Source organism: Phoxinus phoxinus (genome assembly GCF_949152265.1).
Source record: "Phoxinus phoxinus genome assembly, chromosome: 24".
Taxonomy (NCBI): Eukaryota; Metazoa; Chordata; class Actinopteri; order Cypriniformes; family Leuciscidae; genus Phoxinus; species Phoxinus phoxinus.
The window spans coordinates 11319943-11338208 of record NC_136899.1 but is presented as its reverse complement, the minus strand read 5'-3'; the positions used below and the strand labels follow the sequence as shown (position 1 = coordinate 11338208).

The following is an 18266-nucleotide window of genomic DNA, read 5'->3' as shown; positions in this document are numbered from 1 at the left end:
TTGCAGAGGAGATTATATTATATTCCCTTGAAATATTTCCCTGAAATATTTGTATACAATATCTGTAAATTGTATTATATCATCATATTCATATAAGTAAATTGTCTTCTCTAATATTCTCCAAAGTGTCCTCCTGAGGTAGCCTGTGGATGTTGAAATGATGAATTATTGTTGTTGTTAGGGTAGGGTTAATCTAGACTTGCCATAAATTAATAAATAACCCGTGCCATTAAAGCAGTAATCGGTTAATGCATAGGCTAACATGTGCATGTAAAAGATAAATGTGGAAAATAAACCTTAAAAAACAAACAATGGTCCATTCATCTATCGATCTCAATTGTAAATATTAAAAACAAAAATCAATGACAACCACGAAATTAATGGTTTATTAATATTTTCTTTTTTCACAAGGTGATGAGTTCAATAAGTCAATAAAATAGCCTATTTAAAATTATTTGTATTATTAATTATAATGTTTAGTGTATTAGTAAACATTTATTTGTTTAAAGCAGGATTTAATTTATTTTTACTTCGTTCTTTTATTATTACTTTTATCCGATATTGTGGCGAATCTGCCATTTTTCAATTAAAACTCAGTAATATAAAACAAGAAAATGGCGAAAGTGTCGAACTGAATCCCCGCCGCAACTTACTCATTTTTGAGGATTTCATCATTCAGTTCCGCGGTGTGGTTGCTCCTCCTCTCGGTCCATGCTGTCTTTGCGTAGCGCAACATCAGCACTCCTCCTCAGGACCGGTACACAGATCGCTACCGTCCGCGCTGTTCCGAGGGTCCGATCCAGTCCCATACGCCTGTGTGCTTCCCCTCCGATCAGAGCACTCTCGCTGTCGGGCTGTTTGTGTAAGAAGAAGAAGAGAAGCGCGTGGCTGGAGATGACGGGAGGACAGAATATGGATGGCAGTATTGAAGAGGTTCTGGCTCCTTTGAGGCTGGCAGTGAAGGAACAGGTAATGAAAGACAATAACAAGCATATGTAATATGCTGCATTACTATATCACATAACATTAAACACGTATTTGCTTTTTTATTCGAGGTGGAAACATCATTTAGGAATGTAACTTAATGCGGCCCTTTTGTATTATTCAAAATGGTTAAATGGCTGATCATTATGGAAACCTACATAATGCATTTTTGCAAAAGTGATATTTCAGGAAGTGTATTACAGTGTGGTGGTTTTATTTCGGGTTTATACTGTTGGATGATTCAGTCTGTCAGTGCCACGTTTGAGGAGCAATCCTGACATTCAGAGACCAATGGAGACTGAGGGTGGGGAAAATCAGACAGTTAAAACGAAACTCATCATATTTCTAGGAAAATTTTGATGGATACATTATGTATTTTAATATGTAGTAATCATAGCAATAAACTAAACTATTTATTTTTCCTCATAGGGTGATCTTGTGCGTAATTTGAAGGCAGAAAATGCTCCTGATGTTGATGTCAATAAGGCCGTTGCAGAACTGAAAGCTCGCAAGAGAATCCTTGAGGCCAAGGTGAGAAATGTTATTCTGTCTTTCATGTTTCCTTAAAGTAACGTGGGGATGCTGTAAAATATGAAGTGTTTAGTTATTAGGTTCAATATCTTTTTTTCTTATCCCAGTTCAATATGAATAGACTGTAGAGTGCAACAGTTCGTGAACATTTTTTCAGCGATCTTGGTTCCAGGAGTGTTTCTTTCCATTAATTAAAAAAAAAAGCCTTTGGTATAGAGTTGTTTTTAAATTCGTTAAAGAGCCACAAACCAACCAGGCAGCTAGGAGGTGTGTGGGTGTGGGTGTGGGTGGGGGGCAATAAATTAAATACATTTTCATTTTTTATTTTATCTCTCTGAAATGTGTCCTTTTGGTTTTTCGGTGGCATTGCATATGTTATCATTTTTACAGTAAAGGTGCAAAGGTTCTCATATTATTTATATTTTGTTTTATATATATACTTGAAGGCATACATGACCAAATTTGGAAACATTTTTGGATACTATTTGTTTTTTATGTTTTTGAAAGAAGTCTCTTCTTCTTGCTCATCAAGCCTGCATTTATTTGATAAAAAAATAATATACTTTTTTGTATATAAAAAAATTGTATATATTATTACAATTTAAAATAATGGTTTTATATTTTAATATTCTTTAAAATGTGTATTAATTCCTGTGATGGCAAAGCTGTATTTTCAGCATCTTTACTCCAGTCTTCTGTGGCACATGATCATTCAGAAATCATTGTAATTGCAGATGTATTATCAATGGTGGAAACAGTTGTGCTGCTTAATATTTTTTTATAACCTGGGATACTTTTTCAGGATGAATAAAAAGAAAAAAAAAGCATTTATTCAAAATAGAAATATTTTGTAACCATATACACTACAGTTCAAAAGTTTTTTTTTCTTTTATTCAGCAAGGATGTGTTACATTGATAAAAAGTGATAGTAAAGGTTTATATTGTTAAAAAAGATTTCTATTTTTGAAATTTGACTGGAGTAATGATGCTGAAAATTCAGCTTTGCATCACAGAAATAAGTTATATTTTAAAGTATATTAAAAAAGAAAACCATTATTTATATATAGATATAGATTTGATTACCGGTACTTCATTTGCAGTGCTTTATGGGAGTGGGCAGGCACTTTTGGTGCAATGTGCTTTTTTTGATTCTCTGATTGGTGAAGATTTCTTAGCAGAATGGTGGATTTTTCAGCAGGACTTTCGCTGTTAAACACGATAACAATAAAAAAAGAAAAGTGAACAGATGGCTTCAACAAACACATTACGCATATATTTATTGATTAATAACCTTGTAGCTCACAATAGTTGTATAGGGTTTCACAAGGGTTTATACAGTAAGTTATAGTAAAATCAATTCCCCTATGGAGAACTTAATTCGCCTTTGGCTAAGCCACGCCCTAGAATGTAGATTGACCAATCACAGCGCAGCCAAGAACGAGCTCCCACAGAGGCTCCGACACTTTTTCACGGCGCTCCATTGACTTCAACGCAGGAGGCTCATATTTTTGGTCTCGGCAGGCTATTACGTCGTAGTTTTATAAAAAATATGGTTAAACGTTGTGCTTGGGGCATTTGTAACACAGATACGCGTTTCCCAGAGAGGTTGGAGGGGGGTGTCCGTTTTTTCCCCTTCCCAAAACCGAAGTTAAATACTGACAAGTGTCGTCTTTGGATTAAACTGTGTGGACGTCCTCTCAGTCAGCGAAACCCCTCAAGGATCAACAAGCACACTTTTGTGCTCTAAGATACATTTAGCTTTTAACCTTACTGTGAAGTTATACTAGTTAGACAGTTTTATGCTGGTTTAGGTCATGATTTCGGTTCTCTGCCCTAATTGTTGATACGCTAGCACACGCTGCTAATAAATACAACTTTATACTCGCGTAGTCCGTTTGCTTTGTAAATAATAACGATTATAGAAGTGAATAGAGACCTACCCAGCTTTGCATGAACAGTGTTTCTCCTGATATTGTTAGTCCCAGCCTCCGTCTCGATTAGGATATGCGGTGGTTCATTTTTTGACTGACCATTATGCTTTTGCCTCTATTTGGATGCCTTGTTGTTGCTTGCGTTTCACCGTATGTCTTGAATAAAGCCTTCAAACGCACACTGCAGACACTTTTGCCTACTTCTATCGGACACTTTATTTGCTGCTTTATAAAAGTTTGATAAAATTTCAGCAGGAAGAGCTGTCACAGCATAAGCCATGTTGATACCAAACCAGAGCCCAGATGAAGTTGTCGGAGGTAGCAACAGTAACTAAGGGGGGCGGGGCTTAGCCAAAGGTGAATTGGGATTTTTACCTTCGGAACCGGACTGTTGCACTCTTCTGTCTGAAAACCGCTATACTGGTTCAACCAATAGTGTGAGTTTAGGGGCGGGACTGTCTGTATGACCGACCAATGGTAGGTGGGTAAAGTGTTCTGGAAACCTGTTTGAAAACCACCATTATTTTTTTGCAGTTCTGTTTAATAACACATTACACACTTCATCTTTAATAATCAGAAGATTGTTAGCTTGAATAAGTTGCTTTGAGTTCATTTGGTTTTGTATGTCTTATCCAAATTCTTTATATAATATTTGTAACCCATTTGACTCGTTTTTCCATTTTACAGGAGCTTTCCTTACAGCCCAAAGATGACATTGTGGATCGAACCAAGATGGAAGACACTCTAAAAAGACGTTTCTTTTACGATCAGGCATTTGCTATCTATGGCGGTGAGTATTTTCAGTGTTTACAATATTCCTCCATATATAAGTATTTTAATAGCTTCATTACTAGTAAAAAATAACCTAGATTGGCTTGTTATCGTCAATTAATAGTTTGTTTTTGTGTGTGAGAAAGGTGTGAGTGGGCTGTATGACTTTGGGCCCGTCGGATGTGCTCTGAAGAACAATATCCTCCAGGTCTGGAGGCAACACTTCATCCAGGAGGAGCAGATTCTGGAGATCGACTGCACCATGCTTACACCAGAACCCGTCCTCAAGTAAGCGTTCAGCTTTAATCTATTCATTCAATCTGTTGTCATGCCATCATCTCTGGAACTCTTATTCAGTGCTTTTGTCGTGTTTCAGGACATCAGGACATGTGGATAAATTTGCCGACTACATGGTCAAGGATGTCAAGAACGGAGAGTGTTTCCGTGCCGACCACCTCCTTAAAGGTTTGTTATTGTTTCTTATATTAACAACCGCTCGTCTGTGTTGAGCTCTATAAGACAATCCGGCTCAGGTCAGCTCTGTTGTCCACTGATCTGACTCATCCATGGATGCTGTAGATGTTCAGGGGTAAAAGAAAATAATAGGATTTGTAAGAATCACAAAGGCCAGTACGGGAAACAGTCCGACTCCATAATCTGTAGACCACCAACCGACTGACATGAATAAGTACTTTATACTCTTTGACAAACTGTGCCACCTAAATCTGGACTCCTTAAAGTTGTCAAAGTTAACTTGATAGATTTTATGAAAATATTGATGACTTTTCTTGCACTCACAGGCATATGCTTTTTTGTTTTTGTTTTTAAATAAAAAGCTCTATAATGAAAATGCCCCTACCCTGTAACTTATTAGCAAGTATAATGTTTCAGGATGATTTAAGCCAATTCACTTTAAATGGTTTCAATAGGAAATTTCTATTTCAAAAATGTGAAAGATGTTTAGGGTTTTATCTTAATATATTTAATTTTAATACAGGGAATATACAGTAATAGTAGCAGTAATATATTCTGTGGTGAAATCAAATAAATGCTACTACTAATAATAATAATGCATGCCTTGTCTTTTGCTTTTTAGCTCATCTACAGAAATTAATGAGTGACAAAAAATGTTCGGCAGATAAGAAAGCTGAGATGGAGAGTGTCATCACTCAGGTATGTCTCACTTGGGCAATGTTTTAATAATCGTTCAAATTCTATATGAATAGGGAAGTCCACACAGAATCCACAATAATTTTTTGGGGGGTAATCATTTGTTTATTTGATTTATTGATTAATTCTGTTTATTATTATTTATTTTTTTCAGATGGATAACTACACTCAGCAGGAGTTGGCAGATTTGTTTGTGCAATACAATGTCAAGTCTCCCATCACAGGAAATGATCTCACACCTCCCATCTCATTCAACCTGATGTTCCAGACCTCCATTGGGCCTGGGGGCAACATGCAAGGGTATGTTGGACACCACTACATGCTATCATTTTAAAATATCCAAAGTATGAAGACTGATTCATTACTCTTGGGGCTACATTATTTCCTTAGCTATTTAAGGCCAGAAACCGCTCAGGGAATCTTCCTCAACTTCAAACGTCTTTTGGAGTTCAACCAGGGGAAGCTGCCATTCGCCGCCGCCCAGATCGGAAACTCCTTCAGGAATGAGATCTCTCCTCGCTCCGGCTTGATACGCGTCAGGTGCGGATTATGATTTCCTTTTGAACGTAACTCGCTTTGGTTGTTTTACTGTCACGCAGAAGTGTTTCCATTGGGGATTTCAAATGTACTGAAGTGATATTTCTCTCCATAGAGAGTTTACGATGGCTGAGATTGAGCACTTTGTAGACCCGACTGAGAAGGTTCATTCCAAGTTCTCAAATGTTGCTGATCTGCAGATCATGCTTTACTCCTCCAAAGCACAGACTAGTGGGCAATCTGCCCATATAATGAGGCTGGGTGATGCAGTGGAGCAGGTTAGTCCAGATCTCATTTATGATGCATTGATTAGAATGAACAGTTCGGTTGTTCTAACAAACTTTCGTACTGTGTGTAGGGCATCATCAACAACTCTGTCTTGGGCTACTTCATTGGAAGGATCTTCCTTTATCTGGTCAAAGTGGGTGTGGCGAAAGACAAGCTTCGTTTCCGTCAGCATATGGACAATGAGATGGCCCACTATGCCTGTGACTGCTGGGACGCTGAGACCAAAACCTCCTATGTATGTTCAGTGTTTGCTCGAGGATCTTCTGTGCAATAGAATAGCTGTTTATTTGTGTTTGCACATGCTGTTTTTCAGGGGTGGATTGAGATTGTGGGGTGTGCTGATCGCTCGTGTTATGATCTTCTGTGCCACGCACGGGCCACCAAAGTCCCTCTGGTTGCTGAGAAACCCTTGAAGGAACCCATATCCTTCAACTTCCTGCATTACATTACTAATTACAATTGTCAAAGCATTTGATTGGGATCTGAATGTCTCAGCCCAGAATGTTAGTTCTGTTTGTCTTCACTCACCTTCCTTAACTGCTCCACACAAAGTTGTAAATGTTGTGCAGTTCGAGCCAAACAAAGGAGCCATCGGCAAAGCATATAAGAAGGATGCCAAGTTTGCCATGGAGTACCTGGCCATCTGTGATGAATGCTATATCACAGAGCAGGAGAAACTCCTCAACGAGAATGGGTGAGCATCATCGATATTAAGAGTATTCAACATTTTGGATACACTTTATTTGGTAACACTTCATTTTACAGTGTCATTGTTACATGTAGTTACTGTAGTGATAACTATAAATAATGCAGAATTACAAGCAACTAAGTTAGAACATGTAGTCACTTAATATTACTCAGTACTTAAATGTATAATTACATTGTAATATGTACTTACCGGTACTTAAATAAGTGCTTAATGATATTAATTAACTACATGTATTTACTATAGAGTTATGGTTAGGGTTAGTTAATTGTAATTATACATAATTTACTGTTGTTTACTACAGTAAGTACTGTACATGTAGTAACGTCACCTTAATAAAAAGTGTTACGTCAATGACCGCTAAATATTAAAATTCACAATATTAAGGCAGTTTTTTTATCATCAAAATGACAGTTATAGTTGTAAAATTGTGAAATATTACTATTAAAAAAAACTTTTCTAATTGAATATATTTTAAAATGTAATTTATTTGCAATGGCAAACATGTTTGTACAGCATCATTACTCCAGTCTTCAGTGTTACATGATTCTTTAGAAATTGTTCTAATATGCTGATTTGGTGCTCAATACATTTTTATTTTTATCACGGTTGAAAACAGTTGTGCTGCTTAATATTTTTGCTAGAAGCCATGATAAATGTTTTAGGATTCTTTCATGAATAGAAAGTAAAAAAATATATATATTTAAAATAGACATTTACAATGTTATAAAAGATTTCTTCACTTCACATCAATTTAATGCATCCTTGCAGAATAACAGTATTAATTCCTTAAATCTTACTTTACCCCAAACTTTTGAACGGTAATGCATTAATTGTTAGTCAAAAATAAATAAATAATCATAAATCATTGGCTTTTATTTGTCTTAGTCCTAAAGTCAAAACAAAATATCCAAATATTATTAACAGTTTTCACCTGTCCAATATTATAATATAATGTATATTTTTATTTGAAATTGGTACTGTTTTGAATTACATGCAGTCAAATTCTTATTGACTATTTAAAAAAAGGAGCATACATCCCCCATCCCAGCTTCCTTTTTCAATAGGCAAACCTTTGCCCATTAAGTTTTCCAAAAATAGTGCCCACTAATATGATTCTGTTCATTGATTGGTTTCCTTTGTCACTGCAGTGAGTTCACCATTGAGACTGAGGGCAAGACTTTCAAACTCACCAAGGACATGGTTAATGTCAAGAGGTTCCAGAAGACCCTGCATGGTAAGAGGCAGAAACTAACCTTTTACATCAGCATAAAAAGAACATGTAAAAGACATAAATAAACTTTAATTTATCCACAGTTGAGGAGGTTGTTCCTAACGTGATCGAACCCTCCTTCGGCATCGGCAGAATCATGTACTCCATCTTTGAGCACACATTCCGTATCAGAGAGGGAGACGAACAGAGAACGGTAAACGCATTATGCTGTAATTTTCTGTTATTAATATGTTTGTCTTGCTTTTTTTTATGAACTTTGCTGCTTTCTCTGCTCAGTATTTCAGCTTTCCTGCAACTGTTGCACCATACAAATGCTCCGTCCTTCCATTGAGCCAAAATCAGGAATTTGTGCCGTTTGTTCGAGAATTATGTGAGTGATAACATCTTTACTTAATTTATAAAAATCCATCAACAAAATCAAAATCATATTTGTGTTATTATTAATGATTTGCTTTGCTCTACAGCTGAAGCCCTGACCAGGAATGGTGTGTCCCACAAGGTGGATGATTCCTCAGGATCTATTGGTAGGCGCTATGCCAGAACGGACGAGATCGGTGTTGCATTCGGTATCACCATCGATTTTGACACTGTTAATAAGACGCCCCACACGGCCACTCTGAGAGACCGTGACTCCATGAGGCAGATCAGGGCTGAGGTAAAGCAGTTGGTCATATTTGTGTCTTCATTTCATTTAAGTGAGCGTTTGTGTTGACTATTTTGCTGACATGTACAACCTGTTTATTTACAGGTTACGGAGTTGCCCGAAATTATTCGTGACCTGGCCAATGGTGCCGTCACATGGGCAGAGGTGGAAAGCAAGTACCCGATCTTTGAAGGCCAGGAGACCAGCAAAAAGGAAACGGTGGAGGAGTAGGCTTTCTATTTGTCTATCTCATCTGCCTTTTCACTGGAGGCAGTCACAGACATTTTTACATCTGCATTCATAGGATCAAATTTATGGCAATTATAACGTACAACCAATCAATGTGCACCAGATGTTCCACACAACTGGAACCACTGTAATCAAGAACTCCTTTAAAACTCAAGGAAACTCTGTAAGGACCTAAGGATGACCGTAACTAGGTTACTGTACTAGTAAAAGGATTTCACCATTCCTGTTTATGGGTTGATAAATGAAGACATGAATCTTGCATATGGTCAAATAAATCAAACCAGCACTTTCTGGACCTATAAGAGTGTGTTTGGTCAATTTTTGTTTGATCAAGTGTGTGTTCAGCGAAATTCCCTGAATTCGTCGGCCACATGGGGGCATAACAGCTGCTAGATAGTTGATTTTATATGGCTAAAGTCTTTTTGACTTAAAGTCTGCTCATTGTTCAACACAAGGCTCCCTTATACATAGGCTGGTATTTAAAATTATTTTTTAAAGCGGAAACTGGGAGTATTGATATGTGACTTTATTATAATATAAATACAATTCCGTTCTTGATTTTTTTTTTTTGTAATTTAGACCATTTGAATAAACTTGATTAATGATAAAAATGATTAATTTAAGTACTTTTACTTTTTATTCATCTTGAGGCTCCCTAGTGGGTTGAAAACCACTAGTTATGACAACATGTTTTTACATTGTTTTACTTAAATGTTATATATTTTTTACATACAAGTTAAGCAATTTTGTTGTACAAGATTCAACTGGTTTTTTTAGTTCAATGCGATTTAAGTTTAAATTATTTAAATATACAAGTTGATTGTACAACTTTACTTTTATTTTAGACAATGGCTTAATTTAGAACTAGGTAACTAAGATTTAAGATGAACATGTTTTATTTTTGAATGATATTTATTTAGGTTTGAAGATAGATAGGTGCCCCAGCCCAAATTGTCAACCGAATATGATCATCCAAAAACAGCCTTGACCCTGACAGAAACAGGTGTGGAAGTGTGTGAATGTATCCCAGGGCTCCTGGCTTTTCTTAAAGGCTGCTAAACAAGTAATAGCCTAAAATACATTTCAGTTACATTGAGGCACTGTAACAGTGCTATGTATAAGCAAAGAGCTCTTTAATAATGTGCTGATAGGTAGATTCTGTGCTTGATTCGGACATGCACACGTGGTAGGCAGTGTAAAAGATTTGTCCAAGACCTTTATATACAGTAGCTTATATCATCTACCGTGTCTTATCAGAGTTTACTTTCGGCAGAATGGACTACCATTACCTAACATGTCTTCTCTTGACCCTTGACCTGTGGAAAACCAGTGATTTCAGTCTTAACAAAAGCAGAACTTGATATTCCACACCCATGCTTCTCAGGTAAAGTTTTATGTTTCATATATTTATTGTATATTTATATAAATGTTTCATAGCATATGTTTCCTTTTATAATTGTGTGTATATATTTATGTTACATACTTTTTCTAACCCATCTTCTATTTCTTACAGTATGTAGGTCATTCAGTATGCAAGCAATGGAGGTCCAAGCCTGTTTCTATTGATACAACATGGCACAATGGGTCCGCCCCCCAGGCAGCTTCAGATGAATATAAATACATCTTCTGTTCACCTTTAACTGTCCGCAACTGCCCAACAGGCAGTGTGTGCTCCCAACTGACAGCTTGTAGAAACCTAGAGGATGCATTAGACTATTATTTTGCTGAGCTTTTCTATACATTTTTGTGATTATTTTAAGTTCAAGTGGATTTTTCAGTATTTCAAAGGCCCTTTGGGTTACGGTGGCATTGCTGTGCTCAAGGTTAGTACAATAGGTGCACCTCCACGCAGCGCATGACCCCGCTAACATTTAACCAAGTAATAATCTGCTAATTTACTAGCATGGTTCTTCAGTCGAAATCTCACAATAACAAACATCACAACAAAGCAGACCTTGTTATTTGAGTTCATACCTTTAAATTATTAGAAGATGCATAGACAAAAGGATAATCTGCTGGTTAGAAAAGAAAGGATTTGGCTGAAATGTATAAGTGATGCTTCAGTCAATACAATGAGAGCAGAAAATAGTCTAGCTAAAAATAGCATGCGCTCACATAGTGTAGATGCTTCCTGCTCACACAATTCAAATCATTGGAAACTTCTGCCCTGCCCAGAAAGATCAAATTCTCTTTGGTTTTATTCATTTATTTTTGTGAGAAAGTGTTCAGAGATTAATGTATAATCCGGTAACACTTCGATAGTCCACTCACGACATTGTTCTAACTATAAGTAACTTTGCAACTACATGTCAACTAGCAGTCATTAGAGTATTAGTAGACTGTCTGCTTAATATCTGCAAACACTTTATTGTGATGAACCCCAACAGACATTCTACTGACTATAAGTGACTTTGCTTGCACATGTCAACTAACCCTAACCTTAATCCTAAACTAACAGCCTAAATAATGAGAGTAAATTGATGCATAGAAGTTGCCAAATTGCTTATAGTTAGTAGAATGTCTAAAGTGGACTGATGCAATTTATATTTATGCAGTTTAACAGACTTTTATCCATTTACAAACATTCACAGCATATACATCACTTCATGTGCTCCCTGGGAAGTGAACCTATGACCTTGCTATTGCTAACGCCATGTTCTACAAGTTGAGCTACAGTAACACTGCAATATTTCTTTCATCCCATAGTAGATTACCAATTACCAAGATTTTTTTTTCAGTGGGATATCAAGCACTCATTGGCTGTCTTGGTTGGGAAATATTTTTATGGGCAAATTCGACACCAGATTTCTTCATTCAAACTGCACCTTTCCAAACTCTCTAGGTTGTCCTGTGTACAATGGGGGTCAAAGCAGCTCTTCCGAGGTACGAGCTCTACTTGTATAATGTGGTGCTGTGTATGGCAATGCTCTGGGCTGCCAGATGGATAGCTGACGTGTCCAGCTGTAAGTATACATGAACACATGTTCTGATGGGACCTTTAAATGATGTCAGTGTAAGAATAAAGTTTCTGAAGTGGTTTCTGTGAGGCTTTTTACCATTTTTACTGTAACATCCACCTGAGCTCCTTTTCTAAGGCACATACAACCGCACTGTAAAAAAAAAGTGATCAGATGACAACTTAAAAAAGTGAGGAAACCAGTTGCCTTAATTATAAATGTCATGCATAATTGAAAAACAATAAGTTATGTGGAATTGTCAAGTTCACTTAACTTAATTTTTTTAATTACTTGACAAACACTTAACTTAATTAAATCAAAGTTTATTTACTTAATCACTTTAAAGCAACAGGTTTCCTCAGTCAACTGATCACTTTTTACAGTGGTTTACTGTATGAGGAAAAAGACAGCACAGCTATTCGCTTGCCTCAGAAAGCTATGCAAAGTACGCAGCAGGGATCATATGTCAGTATTAATATACCAAGAGACTGGACAGAGAAAGAGAAGAGAAAGAGAAAGGTACTATTGTGGGTTTATGACAAAATATGCATTTGCATTCAATATGCAGTAATAACATAATTGAATATGCAGATTTTTGCATTCATATAATATACACATCTATAAATCCATGTTTTTGCAGAATTAAATGACTGAAAGGTATTATTGTGGGTTTATGCCAGAAACCACAAAATTTGCATTTAATATAATAATTAGTGCTGTCAAATCGATTAATCGCATCTATACATAAAAAGATGATAAATATAGATATACACACAAGCAGACAAACTTTTATGTTTGATGCGATTCATCACGATTAATCGATTTGACAGCGCTATAGTAATAATATCAATGAATAAGCTTTTTTTTTTTTTGCATCCATGCATTTACATCTATTAATGAGAGCATTACCTGACTTTATAATTTTTTTATTCAGCAAATTCCAACAAAAAAACCTTCAAGACCAGTGTTCAGCCAGGATGGTACTACTCTGGCAGAAAAATGGTGAGATTTTGTATGTATAATTTCATACTGGTTCTAAATTAAAATTGTGAATGTGGACTCTGATCTGTCAGTGTCGCTCTGCAGGATACAGCTGACGTCGAGTGGATGATGTGGTTCTCCACGTTCAGAGTGCATATCATCTTTGCACTCTCAGGTCATGTGATCTTCGCCAAGATCTGCTCCTTGCTGGCTCCGCAGGTGGCTCTTGAAAGTCCAGACACATCTGTGTTACATGTGACACTATTGACTAAATGTATCATTCCATACGGCCGACCTGAGAGGCTCATTCTCTCCCTTTTCCCCCCATCCCACAGTACAGATCTCTGGTGTTCATGGTGTACGGTATGCTGGCAGTTTTCAGCAGTATGGGCTGGGCTTACGTCATGCTCATCCTGTCTCACTGTGTGCTGCTCTATAGCATCTCTCTGGTCAAGCTCAGGTGGCTCTGCTTCGTTGCTGGACTCACGACATTGGCTACTTTCAAAATGGAGCCCTTCATTTCCTGGCAGGCATGTCACTGACACTGTAAAAATATCAAATATAAAAATGTAAATAGTGCTACAGTAAAGCTATAATATATATATAATGGTCATCACCATTTGGTATTATTGGTATTATTTTTTAAATGGAAAGAAATGAAATCTAAATGTTTATGGTATAAATATTTTTTTTTTATTAAATTGTATTTTTAAAATAAACAATACATATTATTATAATAATTCATAATTATTAATATGGTATATTATTATCATTAAAATGAAAAAAAAAATCTAAATGTTTATACATTTTATGAATGTAATTATAAGTCTTATTTAAAAAAATAAAATAATAAATATAATTATCTTCACTAATTTTTATTTCTATTGTTTAGTACTAATATTAAACTGAAAAGAAATTAAATATAAATGCTATAAATATTTAATGATATATTTTATTATTAAAAATAAGCAAATATAATAAACAATTATACATTTTATTTTAAAAAAAGCAAATAAACTAAAAATAAATAACATTAGTTATTATTACTTTTGTGTATTATTATTACTATTAGTAGTATTAGTAAAAATCTTTTTTATAAATGTTATAAACTTAAATTATATAAATAAATAAATACATTTTTAATTATTAGAATAGAATAAACAATAAATACCATTATTAGTGTACACTTATTATTACTATTATTATTATTTTTTTTTAATGAAAATAAATTAAATCTAAATGTTTATAAAGGATGATGATGACAACAATGATAATCATTGTTTTTTATTTTAATAAAAAGAATCATTATTATTCATTAATAAAATAAAAGAAACAAATAAAATACAATGAACAACACATATAATTATTATTATTTGTGAATATGATTGTGTTGATTTGAGATCATCTTTCAGGCAGGTTTTGTGACTGGCAATTTTGATCTCCGTCCTCTTCTGTTCTACGGCGGCTGTGGTTTCACCGTCATGCGCTGTATGAGTTTTGCTCTTGAGAACTGTGAGAGAAAAGATGGAAACTACAGCATCCTGGAGCTTCTCAAGTACAACTTTTACCTCCCCTTCTTTTACTTCGGACCCATCATGACATTCGACAAGTTCTACATTCAGGTCTGCAACTAAATTTACAGAATGAAATGATGGTTTAATTATTTTCCAACTGAATAGCGTTGCCCTTTGACACCCCACCAGGCCAATAACCCTGACCTGACGAGGAAGGACGGGGAGATGTGGAACATTTCCATCCAGGCCCTGCTGCACCTGGGGGTTATTATGATAGTGGCAGTCCTCTTTCACTTCATGTACATTCTGACCATTCCTAGTGACATGAAGCTCCTTAAACACATCTCTGACTGGGCCCTCGGTAAGCATGTGTGTGTTAGGATTCACTTACTTTGCTCACGTATATGTCCAAAAGACCACCTTAGCCTTTCTCTCCTTACACTATCCAGTTGGATTGGCCTACGTAAATCTGGTGTATGATTGGGTGAAAGCGGCAGTGATGTTTGGAGTGATAAACACAGTATCAAGACTGGATCACCTGGACCCTCCCAAACCCCCGAAATGCATTACAATGCTTTATGTTTTCTCTGAGGCGTGAGTGAGCCCTTTTAATTTGTTGTCTTTTTTATTTTATTTTTCATAACTTGATTTTGATATAGTCAAACAAAACTATATTTATCATTCTAACATTCAATTTTTTTACAGGCACTTTGATCGAGGCATAAACGAATTTCTATGCAAGTATGATTGACATTGTTACATCTATCAGACTTTTAAAGGGGAAAGTTCACCCGAAAATGAACATTCTTTCATCGTTTACTCACCCTAAAGTTGTTCCAAACCTGTTCAACAGAAGAAACTCATACAGGTTTGGAACAACTTGAGAGTAAATGATGACAGAATTTTCATTTTTGGGTGAACTATCCCTTTAAGCAACACAAATCTTTCAAGCATCAGTATTTTAACAAAGAATGCTGTCATCTCCACAGGTATGTTTATAACTATCTAGGCGGAAAACATGAGAACGTTTTGGATGAGCTGATAGCCTCTCTGTGCACGTTTGGCATCACGGCCCTCTGGCTGGGACCAAGCTGGGTGGTTTTCATCTGGTCTTTCTTAAACTGCTTTGGCCTTAATTTTGAATTGTGGACCGCAAAACTCTTCTCCATGGAACCTTTTATTTCAATTGAGGTAAGTTAAAGAAACATGACCAGTAATAATTTCCTAGATGTTGTAGTCAGGTACTCAATTCAAAGTGCTAATGATAATTCTAGTGCTTCATGGCTCCCTCTAGAGGTTAAATGTTAAATTGTTTGTGCTAAAAATGTCCTCTAGTGCTCCGTCTGGTGGTTAAATGTTAAATTACTGGTATTATAAATAAATCTACAAATGTTTCCTTCCAACAACAGATGGCGATATCAGATTCCATGTCACGCAGGATCAGGGCTGTGTTTAATACCTTCAACTTCTGGACAATTGTCCTTTACAATGTCCTGGTCCTGAACAGTCTTGAATTTGCCAAACTGGTTGCAAATAGATTGTTACTTAAAGGTAAAGTACTGAGGTGGTACTTGAGCAATTTAAATGCATTTAAAAAACCAAAAGGTTTTATGTTTATCGAACTGTATTTTGTTTGTCAGGTTTCCCCTTCACCACCATCACTGTGATGTTCGTCACCTACTGCTTGATTCAGCTGATCAAGGAAAAGGAAAGAAGACAGGCTTTGATTGACGATCCAGACCCAATCCCAATCCCGATCCCGATCCCCATCCCCCCTCCAGCCCCTGTTCCTGCACCCACTTCCACAGACCCCAGCACCACCCAGATGGACGCTGCCGCCAGCCAGCCTGTGGACCCAAACAAGCAAAAGGCAGAGTAGAGATCACACATGATGGTTACATTCTTAAAAAACATGAATGGTTTTCTTACACATTTTGTGTCAACCATAGTCTAGAAATAGGGAGAAAGAATGTTTAATAACAGGACTGTAAGGTAAGATGCTGCAATCGAAACCACTATTTACATTTTTACAGAATTTCTCAACATTACAGACTCTTTAAATTAGTCACAGTTTTACATATGTAATGGGATCTTCAAATAAGTGCTTTGTAGTTAAAAACATAGAGGATGGGTTGTATTACTACTAATTTTATAACCAAGTTTTAATTTAAATGAAATACACATACCCAGTGTTCATACAAGAAGTTATTACTGCCTGAGGTTGAAAATATGTGCTTAAAGGGTTAGTTCACCTAAAAATGACTCCCCCCTCATGTCGTTCCAAACCAGTAAGATTTTTATTCATCTTCGGAAAACACTTATTAATGAAATCTGAGAGCTGTCTGTTCCTCCATTGATAGCCTATGCAACTACCACTTTCAAGCCCCAGAAAGGTAGTGTGGTAAAGACATCATAAAAGTAATCCATGTGAATCCAGTGGTTTTACCTCAATTTCATGAAGCGACATTATTGCTTTGTTTGCAAAAAATAACATAATTTGCCACTTTATTTACAAAATATGAATCTCCAATGTGCATTCACGAGAGCACCACGACACATGCGTACTGTGTTGACGTAAGAGGAGACGTTGTGTGAACTGAGTTACTTTGTAAAAAAAAAAACAGGTAAATTGTGTTTTTTTGTGCAAACAAAGAACTTGCGTCACTTCATAAAACTGAGGTTAAACCTCTGAAGTCACATGGATTACTTAGATGATTCTTTAATGATTCTCTAATGAGTCTTTACTTTCTGGGGCTTGAATGTGGTAGTTGCAGACTGTCAACGGACTGACAGAAATCTCTCAGATTTCCTCAAAAAGATCTTCATTTGTGTTCTGAAGATGAACGAAAGTCTTACGGGTTTGGAATGACATAAGTGTGAGTAATTGATGACAGAATTTTCATTTTTGAGTGAACTAACCCTTCAAATTAAAATAATGGACTGAAGATCACAAATATTATTTTAAGAAGTTGTAATATATATTAAAATAATCTTCATTAATGACCATGTGTATGTCTCTTTGTCAGCTTGCTAGTTCTTTTCTAAACTTTCTTGGAACTTCCATTAATGTTTCAAATTACTGTAAAAGGAAATGGTAAAGTTCCTATTGACAGAGATCGATCACAGTCTCTCAGAGATCACAGAGGACATGGCTGCTTAAATTAAACTGTGACTCTTCACAAAAGCATGAATGCCATTGAGAACATTCAAGATCTTTGATGTCATGAAACCCTTTTCACTCTAGGATATTTATATTAACTGGCATAAGCTCTATTTGTTCAACCGTTGAGGTAACCAATGATGACCACGTGTGATGACCTATTGATATTCTCATCAGTGACTCTTTATAAATACAATTATTTTTGTGTTACTTTTTAGACATCAACTTTTTTAGTATTTCTCAATCAATTCATTATAAACAATATATATATATATAAAAATAAAATAAAAGATAAAATAATGCCTGTTTTCCCATTCATTTTTTGAAAAAATTGTATAGGGTCGCTAACGACCCGACCTGTGTAACAGTGTAAGTATATTTTTTCTGCACAACAATAATTGAATCTTTGATGACTGAATAAGTGCAGTTTACCTTTATTCCACAAAGTGACAATGTCTGATACACAATGATGAAGTGTTTCACTCATAGTTACCGCAGGCAGAAAACAAAAGAAGTATCATCAACAACACTTGAAATGGCTCAACGATTTACTGCAGAGCGAATACTGAACGCAATTAAATATTAGTGTCACTGTCACTTAATGGTGGTT

At 35.9% G+C, this 18266-nt stretch overlaps 2 protein-coding genes across 3 annotated transcripts; both read left to right on the top strand.

The window, feature by feature from the left end:
* The first annotated feature begins 547 nt into the window (after positions 1-547).
* On the top strand, positions 548-9345 carry gars1 (glycyl-tRNA synthetase 1). The gene is made up of 17 exons (XM_079601436.1): positions 548-969; positions 1414-1515; positions 4134-4236; positions 4364-4505; positions 4594-4682; positions 5314-5390; positions 5542-5687; positions 5778-5927; positions 6040-6202; positions 6283-6447; positions 6526-6633; positions 6761-6906; positions 8070-8155; positions 8236-8345; positions 8429-8522; positions 8617-8807; positions 8901-9345. The coding sequence occupies exons 1-17, from the start codon at positions 712-714 to the stop codon at positions 9024-9026; spliced, it is 2256 nt and encodes a 751-aa protein (XP_079457562.1). The 5' UTR covers positions 548-711; the 3' UTR covers positions 9027-9345.
* A 1320-nt stretch (positions 9346-10665) lies between these two features.
* On the top strand, positions 10666-17499 carry hhatlb (hedgehog acyltransferase like, b). Of its 2 annotated transcripts, none has more exons than XM_079602168.1 (12): positions 10666-10867; positions 11887-12007; positions 12936-13003; positions 13088-13201; positions 13318-13512; positions 14395-14604; positions 14686-14857; positions 14946-15090; positions 15202-15237; positions 15486-15687; positions 15906-16047; positions 16137-17499. In XM_079602168.1, the coding sequence occupies exons 2-12, from the start codon at positions 11902-11904 to the stop codon at positions 16373-16375; spliced, it is 1629 nt and encodes a 542-aa protein (XP_079458294.1). In that variant the 5' UTR covers positions 10666-10867; positions 11887-11901; the 3' UTR covers positions 16376-17499. The 2 variants fall into 2 exon arrangements, with proteins under 2 accessions (XP_079458294.1, XP_079458293.1); XM_079602167.1 differs by having other exon boundaries at positions 10731-10867; positions 13318-13516; positions 14399-14604.
* Positions 17500-18266: the final 767 nt, after the last annotated feature.